The sequence below is a fragment of the Petaurus breviceps genome, unplaced genomic scaffold (assembly GCF_028583685.1).
Source record: "Petaurus breviceps papuanus isolate PSGF00001 unplaced genomic scaffold, PetGlider_PUasm1.0 186, whole genome shotgun sequence".
NCBI lineage: Eukaryota > Metazoa > Chordata > Mammalia > Diprotodontia > Petauridae > Petaurus > Petaurus breviceps.
This window is the reverse complement of record NW_027185798.1, coordinates 1,158,773-1,171,454: the sequence shown is the minus strand read 5'-3', so window position 1 is coordinate 1,171,454 and position 12,682 is coordinate 1,158,773. Positions and strand designations below refer to the sequence as shown.

General features: G+C 50.3%; 1 protein-coding gene across 1 annotated transcript in view; it reads right to left on the bottom strand.

Moving 5' to 3' along the window:
- Window positions 1-910: 910 nt before the first annotated feature.
- The window catches only part of ECE2 (endothelin converting enzyme 2), a 47,946-nt gene continuing 36,174 nt past the window's right edge, over window positions 911-12,682 (bottom strand). Inside the window, exons 9-20 of the mRNA XM_069089328.1 lie at window positions 11,713-11,901; window positions 11,074-11,216; window positions 10,301-10,415; window positions 9,605-9,715; window positions 9,364-9,462; window positions 7,844-7,921; window positions 7,206-7,309; window positions 6,914-7,024; window positions 6,704-6,771; window positions 5,208-5,398; window positions 4,971-5,066; window positions 911-1,861 (exon numbers count right to left, since the gene is read on the bottom strand). Coding sequence (XP_068945429.1) covers window positions 1,685-1,861; window positions 4,971-5,066; window positions 5,208-5,398; window positions 6,704-6,771; window positions 6,914-7,024; window positions 7,206-7,309; window positions 7,844-7,921; window positions 9,364-9,462; window positions 9,605-9,715; window positions 10,301-10,415; window positions 11,074-11,216; window positions 11,713-11,901 — 1,482 coding nt within the window. The 3' untranslated portion in view covers window positions 911-1,684. The remainder of the gene's footprint in view (window positions 1,862-4,970; window positions 5,067-5,207; window positions 5,399-6,703; window positions 6,772-6,913; window positions 7,025-7,205; window positions 7,310-7,843; window positions 7,922-9,363; window positions 9,463-9,604; window positions 9,716-10,300; window positions 10,416-11,073; window positions 11,217-11,712; window positions 11,902-12,682) is intronic.

The window sequence follows — 12,682 nt, the reverse complement described above, 5'->3', positions numbered from 1 at the left end:
ACATAGAGAAAAAAGAAAAGGACATATTGATCAGGGTTGGGAAATCAGGCTGGCTTCCTATACATTACTGTGGTCATCATATAAGTTATTTCCTCTTGTTCTGCTAATTTCATTGGCATCTGTTAGTGCCATAGTTTCAGATGCTACCAGGCCAAGGTCTTCTGGGATAGTATCAGAGCTGTGATGGGTTAGTGTTTTATGTGCTAAAAATTAATACATATGTATATGTCAATGTAAATATGAAAAACAAACAGGTGTATGAGGGGGTACTTGGTGGTCTTTAGAATTTTACCCATTTCTTTTGTGGAAGAGAAAATAAATAATGATTTTTTAGAATTAATCAATAAGAAAGTGGTACATTTGTGTGTGATGACGTGTTCAAGGGTATGGCCATCTCTGTAGTGGGTCAAGGAAAGGACTTTAAATGCCAGAGAGCATGCCAGTGTCTAGAGAAGGGCCTGGTCCAGGGGTGGAACCTGCCACCTTGAGGCCACATGTGGCCCTCTAGGTCCTCAAGTGTGACCTCAAGGCCACAGGTTCCCCACCCCTGGCCTGGTCTATAGCAGGAGCTTGCTGGGCAGGGTGACAGGAAAGGACAGATGTCCCTGGAGAAGCCTGGGCTGATGACAGCAAGAAAGGAGCAGGAAACAGGCTGATTTACATCTGTTTATTGGCATAGCATCATTGTAGGACGGAGACCACTTTCTTCCCCTCCCATCATCCGTGTAAAAATAAACTCTGCCCCCACCCCCCCCACCCCCTCCTGCCTCTCCTGCCCTATCCTCCCTGATTTCTGGGGAACACCCCAAGCCTGGAGCCATAAGACACTGTGGTCATCTACATTCCCTCCTATCCCCTTCCTCAGCACAGCTTGAATAGGGACTCAGAGGGCAAAGGCTTCTGGGTGGAGGTTCCAACTGAAAACTGACCCCAGGGGAGGGGAGGGGAGACAGTAGAAGGTGGGAGTAGCTTTACTAGAGCCAGCTCCCAGTGCTAGGGATAGGGGTCTGAGTGGGGCCTAAGGACCTGAGACAGGGACTGAATGGAGACCCAGCCAAGGTTCATCTGGGCTCCTAAGTGGGGGCAGTACACTTTCCAGGGATGCCAGAGTCCCAGGGACTACTTTTCTGTGCTCTTTCAAACCTTTGAAACAGCTACAAAACCCCAGCTCCTGCTGGATCAGACTGGGCCAGAAAATCAGTATCTCCCTGCCCAGCCGACCACTCAGACCACAGTGCAAGGGTCCCTCCAGCAGGTCAATGATCCTGTTTCAGACAGATCCCATCAATCCCTGTGGAGCTCCCCGCTATGTGGGTTTGGCACCCACCCCAGGATATCTGACTAGCATCTTAGGCTGGAAAAGAGCCTGCCAAAGAAGAAGGGGGCTGTCACAGTGAATGCTAGAGGGACTTAGCTCTAGCCAGAGGAGACACCTCCGGGCAGCGGCACATAGTGGTTGAGGACAATGAAGGACTAGGGACCTCCAGATACGGCATCACAGAGGGAAGCAAGGCCTGGGGTCTCACTTGGTTTTAGCTGCATCCTAATCTCTGGGGAGAGGACAGCCCAGCATGACCACCCCTAACATCTGGCTCCCTGGCAGAAAGGCCCAGGGCCCCTGGGGAGGGAAAAGGGACTTGGGTGCAGGGAAGGGCTGTCCAAGGGCACCATTGGCTCTGGGCCCCTACCACACCTCACAGAGTTGCCCAGGATTCATGGGAGAACCAATGGGGCAGTTGAAGTGTTGCAGGAAATCCCGAGAGTTGGAGAGGGTTCCCAGCACTCGGAAGCGGGCAGGGCTGTGGGGGTCGGTCACCAAGCCCTCATGTGAACTCTCGGGGGTCCGCACAGAGCACCACACCTGCAGGTCAGGACATACAAAGATGCACATCGGAAACTCTTTCCTCCATCTTCCATTAGTGACCCTACAGACAGGGTCCTCCCCTCTTCTTGAAATTCTTAAAAACTCAGCCCATGTGACCCAGTGGGGAGAGGGCCAGAGTCCCGGCACATCCCTTAATCTCATTGGGTCTCAGTTTCCACTTTTATAAAAGGAAGGGATTAGATGATTGTCCTGATTTTAAATCTGTCCCTGGGACCCAGCCCAATCCCACTCCCTTTACTTGGGAGTGAGGGCCACACCCAGGTCAGAGCTGGGACAAGGAATTCCAGTCCTTGAGACAAATTCCGTCCAAGGGGTGTGAGATGGTCCTGGGAGCTAAGATGTTTGCAGGATGCTGAAGGTGCTGGGCTGGCAGAGAGGAGCCTGTGGTGTTTGTGTGTGTGTGTGTGTGTGTGTGTAAGCATTGTGTAGAGTGCCTGCTCTGTGTCGGGTCCTGAACTTTACAAATATCTCATTTGACCTTCACAATAGCCATGGAGAGAACGATGGGGAGCAGTAAGTGTTGTGATTATCCCTCTTTTACAGATGAGGAAACTGAGGCAAGCAGGGTGAAGTGACTTGCCTAGGGTCACACAGCTAGTCTGAGACCAGATAGTAAGTCTGAGGCCAGACTTGAACTCGGGTCTTCCTGACTCCAGGCCCAGCCCTACCCCTGTGCTTCTTCGCTGCAGAACAGCTCCTGCTCCTGGACTCCCAGGAAGGGAGTATTGGAGGAGGAAGCCAAGAAATAAAGTCTCTTCAGGAAAAAGCCATGCTCTGCTGAGCCCTCGAGGCTGGGAAGAAGATGAGGGAAGAGAGCAGGAAGAACCTTCTCCAGGTCCTCTGGTTTATTCTCTTCATTTTACATGTGAGGAAACGGGGGCAGCTAGGCAGTGCAGTGGACAGCGTCAGGGGTCCTGAGTTCAAATCCGACCTCACACACTTACTTAGCTGTGTGGCCCTGGGCAGGTCACTTAACCACAATTATCTCCAAAGAAAACAGGTGAGGAAACTCAGGCCCAGAGGAAGCAAGTGAGTTGCTGAGGTCTGAGGGCTCAGTGGAGATGGAAGCAGAGGAGAATGGGGACAGAGGAGCCAGGGCAAGGGAAGAAACTCTAGCTTTGGAGTTGGAAGAGCTGGGTCCCAATCCTGCTTCTTTAGGCAAGTCACCTCACTCCCTGGGCCTGTTTCCTTATTTATAACATGAGGTTGAACTCAGGGTCTCTGACCCCACCCTGAGGTCAGGCATCAAATGAGGGGGAGGGGAGAGTGGAGGTCCCAGGGCCTGGGGGCCGTGGTGGCACATGCAATGCCCCTGGGAGCACATGGAGGTCCCCTGGGACACTGGCATCCGGGTCATTGTTCCTCCCAGACCCAGGAAGAAAGAGATGTTTCTGCCCATGATTCTAACTCCAGCTGGTGATGGGCATCCAGAGGCATGTTACAGTGCCCAGAGAACCACCTGGAAGCCAAGGAAGCATTTCCCTGCCTGTCAATCACAGCTTCAGCCGCTGGCCCTCCTATGTGTTAGGAATTAAGCATAAAAAACAAAAAGAAACAATCTTTGCTTTGAAGTAGCTTCCCCAGACCCCATGCCAATTCTGATCCAGTGTAAGGGTAAGGTCTGTGGTCCTCTCCCAAGCTTCTTTTCCCTAGAAAAGATCACCTGAAGTGGTCATTATAACCTAACCATATCTGTGCCTTCCAGAGAACAACAGAATGATGGCCACACACTCAATGATCGGCCCCACCCATGCCTTCACCTCCCCCCCTCCCCCAACCCCCAACCATTAGGTTTAACCACATAGGGTGGCCCCACCTAAGCCTTTCCCCCAGCCCCTGCCCACTAGGCTTAACTACCATAGTGCCTAGGATCTAGAATCCTGCCCGTTAAATTTCAAAGCTGAAATTTCAATGCCTGAAATGCCATCCCAGGCTGGGCTAGGTTAGAGCTCAGCTCCCCATTAGTGAGAGTTAGTCTGAGGAGAGTGGGAAACTCCCAGAATATTAGCTGACCTTTAGAGAGCTCCTTTCCAATCATTTTATTCTCTCAAAAGCTCTGAGAGATAGAGAGTGGTGAATCATCCCCATTTTACAGAGGAGGAAGCCAAAAAAAAGGAGGGTAGTGCATTTGTGAGGAATAAGCTTCTTCACGAGTCACCCTGTGAGTTAGCATGAAGAAATGTAGTCAGGGACATTTCCAGGCCCAGCATGGTGCCTGTCTAGGGCACTTACAAATGCCCCTGGATTCAGAGATGCCATTGTTCCCTTTTTATAGATGAGAAAAATAATGGGAGAATTTGAGGTTCACACAGCTAACTACTAAGTCTCTGAGTGGGACTTGAATCCAGGTCTTGGGATCATGCGGATCATGGATTTAGAGCTTAAAGAGACTTTCAGAAGCCAGCCAGGTCAATCTTATTTTTCAGATGAAGGACCTGAGGCCCCAAGGTGACGTGACTGCTCGGGGACTCTGTGTCCTCGGAATCTCTTGGTTCTTTTCATGATAGCCACAGTTCCCATGCTGTGTGTGGCAGCCCCCTGATGGTCACCACTAAATATTTAATTAATTAATTAATTTAATAAAAATTTATTTAATAAATCATTAGGTATTTCTTTTGGCCTGGGTGGGGCATGAAAAAAAAAAAAACCTACTGATTGACTAAAGATGCTGTGAGCCAGAAAAGTCTGGGGACTTCTGCACTGTCCCTTGTTGGCTCAGGTCTGGTTAAAGGAGGCGGAGGAATGGAAAGGCTCTTGGGGAGCAGTCAGTAGATTTCCTAATCTATCAGATGAAGAAGCTGCATTTACTCCTCTCTTCATGAGACCTTGCTTGCTGCACTCCTGGGGCTGGAATAATTTTAGGGTCCAAGAAGCCAGGAGAGTGGATAGGAGACGAAAAGGGCTGGGAGCAGGTTTGCTTTGCATTTCCCGGTTCTCCAGCCCAGCATCTGCATGATCTCCTGGAGTCAGTTCCCAAGCCCTTTTGATTCTTCTTTCCACCATACTCCCAGCAAGACAGAGGGCAGAGAGTGAAAGAGAGAGCAGGTAATGGGAGAGGACCTGGGACAAAAGGTGGTGGCCGTACCTGGGCAAATCCCACAAAGAAGAGCTGGTGGTTGGTGAATCCCACAGCCGGGAGGCGCTGCTCCTCCCCATGCTTTCTCAGCCACATCTTGTAGGCCTAGGAACAAGCGCCGCACAACCGTGCCCAGCATGATATGTACATCTCCATCCTCTTGGAGCATCCCTCCCCCACTTACCAGGCCTGCCTGTCACCCCAGGAGGGATGCCCAGGGCAGAAGTCCTGGCTCCACTCACTCACATTATAGGCAGCCTTGAGACCCCCGTTGTCAGCAATGTTCTCGCCTAACGTCTGCCGTCCATTGAGCCGCTCACCATTGACCTGGTACCGTCCGTACTGCTCCTCCATACAAGCTGTGTGGTTCTGAAATGCAGCCAGGGATTCATTCTGCCACCAAGGTCGGAGGTTGCCCTCTTTGTCATACTCCCGTCCTGACCGGATCATGAGATAAATACGTACATGTTCATTGTCGGTAGAATTGCACATTTGCAGTATCTTTTATGGAGAATGGTCTGGCAGTACAAAGTAAGAGTAACAAAATTCATCATACCCCTTGACCAATAATTCCATTGCTGGGAAATTAACACAAAAGGATTATTTAAAGAAAAAAAGTTATCTGCTCAGATTTTCATGGGAACATCTTAGCAATTAAAAAAAAAAAACACCCTGGAAGCAACTTTAAATGCTCAACAAAAGGGGAAATTTGTGACATATTAATTAGAAGTCACCAAGCCAGTTTAGTTCAAATCAACAAGTAGTTTTCAGTCACTTACAATGTGCTATGCACTGAGGTAGTGAGCTGTATTGTGTTTGGCATTTTTAAGTTTCTAAGATTTTAAAATTGGATTTATAATTTCATTAGTGTGGAAACTCCTCCTACCAATAAAGCTCCATATTTGCTCTGTTCTCAATGGTTCAAGAGGTGCTTGGGGCACACAAAGTGTCATACCTACTATGTGTTCTGTGTTGGAGGGGGAACCAGAACCTATGTTTTTGCCCTACCTACTATGTGTTGGGGGGGAGGGGACTTAGAAATGATGCCTTTCTGACTCCCATTCAAACTCTCTGTCCACTATGGAAAGACATTTAATTCAAAAAAGAAGGAAAGGATGCTGAGTGAGAAGAGCAGAGCTAGGAGAAATGTGTACACAATTACAGACACAATGTATGTGTGACCACCAACTGTGATAGACCGGACTCTTCTCAGCAATGCAGGGCTATAAGTCAACCCCAAAAGACTCAAGATGGAGAGAGATGTCTACATGCAGAGAAAGAACCAGAAAGAACAGAGTTTGCATCCAGATTGAAGCAAGCTACCTGCCCTCTTCCTTTTTCTTGTTTGGTTTTTGTTTCCTCTTTCCCATTGTTCATTCCATCTGTTACAATCCTTCTTTGTAACCTGACTAATGTCTAATGTGAAAGTATCTGCAGATCCTATACTTGATTGTATACCGCCATGGGGGGAGAAGGGGGAGGGAGAGAAAATTTGAAACTCAAGGAATTGTGGTAATGAATCTTGTAAACTAAAAGTAAACAAATTAATAAAGACCAAAAAATTTAAAAAAACAAAAACAAAAAAGAAGAAAAGGGTCACTTTACTCAGATCCAGATCTCAACTGCCCTGTGAAATGAGAGATGCAAAACAGGAATGTCCACACTAGCCTTTGAAAGTGGGGAGATGTTACAATGGCTGAGCAGGCCAGGCTAGGCAGCCAGTGACATCCTTGGGTCCCTACCTTGGTCATCAAAGGCATGTGTCAGCTCGTGACCCATCACCACACCGATGCCTCCAAAGTTCAAGGCCCTGAACAAGATTGATATGTGATCCATGAGATCCTGGGACTTCAGAGGGCCTTCTCCTCAGACCCAGAGGTCCTGCTTCTGAGCCCCCTACCATCCTCTCCCATGGTGTCATCCAGTGTTCCCAGCCCCACCCCTAGGCTCACTTAGGGTGTCTACGGGCGTAGAAGGGGGCCTGCAGGATGCCAGCCGGGAAGACAATCTCGTTCTTGGTTGGAAGATAGTAGGCATTCACTGTCTGAGGGGTCATGCTCCATCTGGATGGGGAGTCATGGGAGGAAGTGTCTCATTTGGTCAGAACCATAATGTTCTGGACCCACTGGGTCATTCCCACCTCAAGATCTGTAGGTTCATCCCCTCTGCCTTCAAATAGCCCCACTGCCTGCCCCATGCCCATGCCCCTCTCCATCTTCCCAGAGCCCCAAGGCTGATTCTCACTGGTCCCGATTGGGAGGCTTGCGAAGCTGGTCAGCCATCACCTTGGCAGAAAAGTTGTACAAATTCAACATGTTTTGGAAGAAGGAATCTTCTGAAACTTCATACTAGGATAAAAGGAAGCAAAAGAAATGTGAGCTACGATCTCCCATTCCCACGCTCTCCTCCATGCCCAGAATGCCCTCTCCCTCCCCTGAGCCTCTCAGCCTCCCCGACTCCCTTCAAGGCTGAGCCAACGTGCTGCCTCCTACAAGAGGCCCTTCCTGATTCCCACAAGGACTGTGACTTCGTTATTTTTTTATTTATTCATCCGTGTCCCTACCAGTTGAACATAAGCTACATGAGGACAGGGTCTTTTTCTCTCCCACACTTTTACCTTTTATGTTTTGTCTTCTCCTATTAGAATACAAACTTCTGATACTAGGAACTATCTGATCTTCTTGTATTTGTATCTCTAGGGCTTAGCCCAGTGCCTGGTATACAACAGATGCCTAATAAATACTCTTATCTCTGGTTCCCAATTTGTGGCCATGACAGATGCAGTGGGTGCCTTCACGTGCCAATTCCCTGCCAGGGAATGGGGTGTGTGGAGGCCTCAGGGCAAGGGGGCTGCCGGGCAGGGGTAGGCAAGGGGTACTCACACCATCATAAACATCATCCAGTTCTTTGGGGTCCAAGATGAAGTCCGGGAAGCCAATCATGTCGTAGATGGCATCAGCCTGGAGAGGCGAGAATTCTAAGGGGTCGGAATTCCTCAGAGCATTCATACATTCCACACATATGTATTCATTGAGCACCCTACTATGTGGCAGCCCCTGTCGTTTGTACCAGGTGCTTAGGACAGAGAGACAAAGTTGAAAACTGTCTTGGCCTCAGGGAGAATCCATTCTACTAAGGAGGGATCCAACACGTTGAGAGAAATGATCATTTAATAATTACATCTCTAGGAGTGTCCAGGTAGAACAGCGAGTAAGAGCACCAGCCCCAGAGTCAGGGTGACCTGGGATCGAATCCGGGCTCAGACACTTAGCACCCACCCAGAAACACCTGGCCGTGTAACCTTGAGTAAGTTACTTAACCCCAATTGCTTTTTAAAAAAAAAAATTAATTATGTCTCTCAAACTTTTTAAATGCCACACTATATAGAGACAAAAATAAATACAAAGTGATAACTGGAGGGCATCAACAAAGATCTTGGGTAGGAAGTAGCACTGCTGCCCTGTCTTCTTGGGGTTCTAGCCTTGAGATCAGCCCTGAAGGGAGCTGAACATTACAGGAGGAGAAACTCAGAGCTGAACAATTACTGAGGGGAGGGAGTGCACACAGGGAGCCGGAGGTGGGAGTGGAAGGTCTGAAAAGGAGCACGTGGGTCAGTTGGGATGGAACAGAGATTCTGTGAAAAGCAAATTGAACAGATCGATGGGGGAAAGACCATGAAAGGGCTTTAGATGCCAGATCAAGAATTTTGTATTTCATCCAAGGGGCAATGGGGAGCCACAGAAGTTTCTTGAGAAGGAGAGTATCACAGCCAGATAAAAGCACAAATAGCATTTGGGTAACTGTTGGGGGGTGGATGGGAGAGGGCAGCAATGGGAGATAGGAAGGCCACTTAGGAGCCTATTGTAATCATCCACAGTAATGGGGACTTAAAAGGTGGGTAGAGAAATGAATGAGAGATTTGGAAGGGAGGACTGATGCAAATTGGCAGCTGGTTGGAGGTGAGCAGTGAGGGAGAAGAAGGGCTTTAAAATGACTGAGTTTGGAACCTTGGGTCCTAGTTGGGGAGTGACCTCTACAGAAAGAGGCAAGCTTAGGGGTGGCTAGGTGGTGCAATGAATAGAGCATAGGCCCTGGAGTCAGGAGGACCTGAGTTCAAATCCGGCCTCAGACACTTAACACTTACTAGCCATGTGACCTTGGGCAAGTCACAACCCCTTTTTTTTTTACCCTGCCTTCACCCCTCAAAAAAAAAAAAAAGACAAAAAAATATTAAAATAAAGAGGCAAGTTTGGAGGAGGAGCTGATTTTAAGGAAAAATAATGACATCTTGTAGTGCCCCAGGGACGTCCAGTTAGGCAGTTCTAAGCTCTAAGCCTTGCTCCTCCCCCCTCCACACATTCCCTCCACCTCAGGTTCCTCCCCATCCCCAGCTGCCCCTTACTTTCTCCTTGGCTGCCTGCCTTGTCTTTTCATCCATCCAAACCAGGTGTCCCAGGGCCTCTTCAAAGGCTGCCCTTATCTCACTGATCATCCCCTCTGCCTAGGGAGGGGAGGAAGAAAAGGAAAGAAGCCTGGCTCCAGGCCTCTGTGGCTCCCTTCTTTCCCAGCCTTGCCCCAGCTAGGCTGACCAGAGCCCACGCCAGTCCCGAGGGTGTGGATGGGCCGAAGCGCTGGACACTCACAATCTCTTTGCTCTCTCTATCAAACATCGCTTTCACAAAAAGGGATCCCAAAGCAAAGCCGAGAGCATCATCAGTGTTGGAAATACAGGTCTGCCACCGGGGTGTGCAAGACTAGAAAGGAAAAAACCCAAACAAACAAAACAAAACAAAAAAACCAACAGTCTCATTCCCCAGGATGAAAACTTCCATGTCTCTGGGGCAGAGAGCCTGACTTCCATGGGAGACTTAGATATTGCCTGCCACTCTGAATCTGCCATCCAATGAGGAGACATGCTCCTAGACCCTTCTCCCAAAGGGCATAGGATAGCAGAGCTGTTACAGAAAGAACAAACAAACCCAGAGACCATCTAGTCTGCTCCTGCACTTTACAGATGAGGAAACAGAGGCCCAGAAAAAGAGACTAAGTCAATGACAGATCCAGAAGTTCCCAGCTTGGAACCTGGGATCGCTTCACTAGACTGTGTCATGGAGGGCAATGGCATGAGGCCCACCGCCCTGATCAGGCCTCAGGAGGCACCCTGGCTTTGCTACCAGGTGCACCCAAGATGTGGATAAGGTGTGTTATCCACAGACCTCTCCTGCTCAGACCTCCTTGGGGCTCACTGGCTCCCCAAAGGTCTTTGCTTAGTTCCATGTCAGGGAAGGAAGGGCCATGAGTCTAGGGGTCAGGAGCAACTAGGAAATCCAAAACATCACCTTCTTAGTGCCATACAGAGTTTCCATCAGCTTCTCCTGTGCTGCCTCAAAGCGTCGGTCCAGGCTGGAGGCGGTCTTCTGGACAAGGTTCCAAACCAAGTAATTGTTCAGAATGCTGACAGACAAGAAAGGGGAGGGAGAGTGAAGGAGAGACAGCAAGGGGCAGCGGATTGAGGGCTGGGCTGGGAGGCAGGAAGATCTGGGTTCAGATCCCCCATCAAAATCTACTATGTGGGTGACCCTGGGCAAACTGTCTGCCTCAGTTTTCTTGTCTGTGAAAAGGGATAATGATTCCTCTAGTACTTCTAGAAAGGGTTGGGAGGATGGAGTTAGACAACCAAGGTAATTCCCTTTATAAATGCCAGCTCTTAGGGTTAGCACAAGACTCCAGTCTGTAGAAAGGAATGTCACTGCACAATGATGCTACAAAGTTCATCCATGAGCAGATCCAGGAGGACGAGTGCTCAAGGCTGGAGATGGCTACCAGTGCAGGAGAGCAACAGCCAGCACAAACAGCAGCTCTGTTTGACATTCACTCCAGACTGTGGGCATTGGGAGGAGGGAGGGGAAGGGAGCAGAGGACATGCTGGGACCCTCAGGCTGTGTTTGCCTACAGCATCTAGGGTTTCTCTGCATTCCAAATTGGGGAGCCAGCTTTTGCACTAAGCTCAGGGACCCCTGGACACACTCTGCAGACGCACACACACACACTCACACCACACTCTCAATCCCTGCCCTGGGGTCTGCCCGCTGAGAGCCGCCCTTTCCCCCACCTTCTCTCTGTTCGATTGATGAGCTCAGACACCTGCTGCAGATAGTCAGTCCCATATACCACCACAGGCTCTGCATCTCCCAGGTCCAGGGGTGACAGGGTGAAAGACAGGAAATCCAGCCACTCCACTGAGGGCGCCAGGGCCTAGGGGCGAGGAGAGCCGTGGGAGAATGAGGTCAAGGAGCTTTTCCATCTGCCCTAAGCTCTGGCCAAGTCCTCCAGCTTCTGATGCAGGGCCTGAGATCCTGTCCTGTTGCCATGACAACAGCATCTGGTTGCTCAGGAATTGCAGAGGGGGGCATGGAGGGACAGTATGGCTCAGACATCCTCTCCCTCCCCCAGCAATGCCTCAGAGCATGACCATGGCTGCTGCTTAGTGTCCCCTCTGAGCACTGACCAGGCTAGGCCCAGGCAGCAGCCAGGGCAGAAGGGACTGGTTTGATCTCCTTGGTGATGGTCAGGGAGGTAAGCAGTCAACGGGAGGAGAGACAATGAAAAGGACAATGACCAAGGTCCTTGAGTCTTGTGTGCCCGGTTCAGGGTAACTGATTTGACTCAGCTCACCCGCAGCCCTGTGTCAGGGAAGGAGGCTATGACTGGGAAGCCTCTCCTCAGCAGCCCTCTCTCCACGCCCACCCACCTGCAGCTCCGAGATGCTCATCTTGCTGTAGATCTTCTCCTCGTCCCGCCGCTGATCCTGGGGGACGGTGATGTTGGCCAGTGCAGCTTCTAGCTCCATCACCTGCTGCATCTGCTCCCTTGTGGAGTCGGGCTGGCCACCCAGCAGAGTGCCTAATTCCACCATGTAGTCCAGGTATGCAGCGAGCACCTGCCACAGTCCCCCCCAAGCAACCATGGTAGGAGGCCTTGGGACCACCCTCCTGGCCTCCCACGGTCTGCATGCCCCTGGCCACAGAGGCTGATCTCCATTTCCAGAGTGCTGCCTTATCCGTAGGGGGATGAGGGCATGGCTCAGTGGGAAGCACCTAGGTTTGAATGCGGGCTCTTTGACTAGCTGTGGGGCCTTGGGCAAGTCCCCTGACTTCTCGGGGGGAAAGAGCCCAGGTTCCTGGGTCAGGTCGCTGCTCTGCCCCTACCTGTGTAAGTTTGAGCAAAGTCAAACCTCCCTGGGCCATAGTGGCCTTGGCTATAAGATGGGGTGGGTGAACAAGACCGCCCATGATTGCCTTCCAGCTGCAGATTTTGTCTCTTATGGCCTCCTGATTATCTCTCAGCTCTCCTCACCTCTCAGTCCCCTTCTAACTGCCCATGCCTCCTGAGCCAGCCCAAACCTGCAGGGTCAGGTAATCATGCGACCCCATCTTCTCCAAAGCCCTCCAGTCCCCTGGTTCACTTGATCTTTTGCCACACTGGCCTTGCCAGTCTCTGATCCTGGGGCAACTCAACCTGGAGTCAACCTTACTATCCATCCATTTGATCCAGTCCCCCAATTGTGAAGCTTTTATGAAGGTTCTCTGTTCCCCAGGCCTGGAATGTTCTTCCTCACCCAGCTCCCTTTAGAAGCTGGCTCACACACATGAGGTCTATAGGAGACTGTTTCTGAGCCTCCTCTGGAGGCCCCTTATGTACTTTTGTGTGTGTGTGTGTGT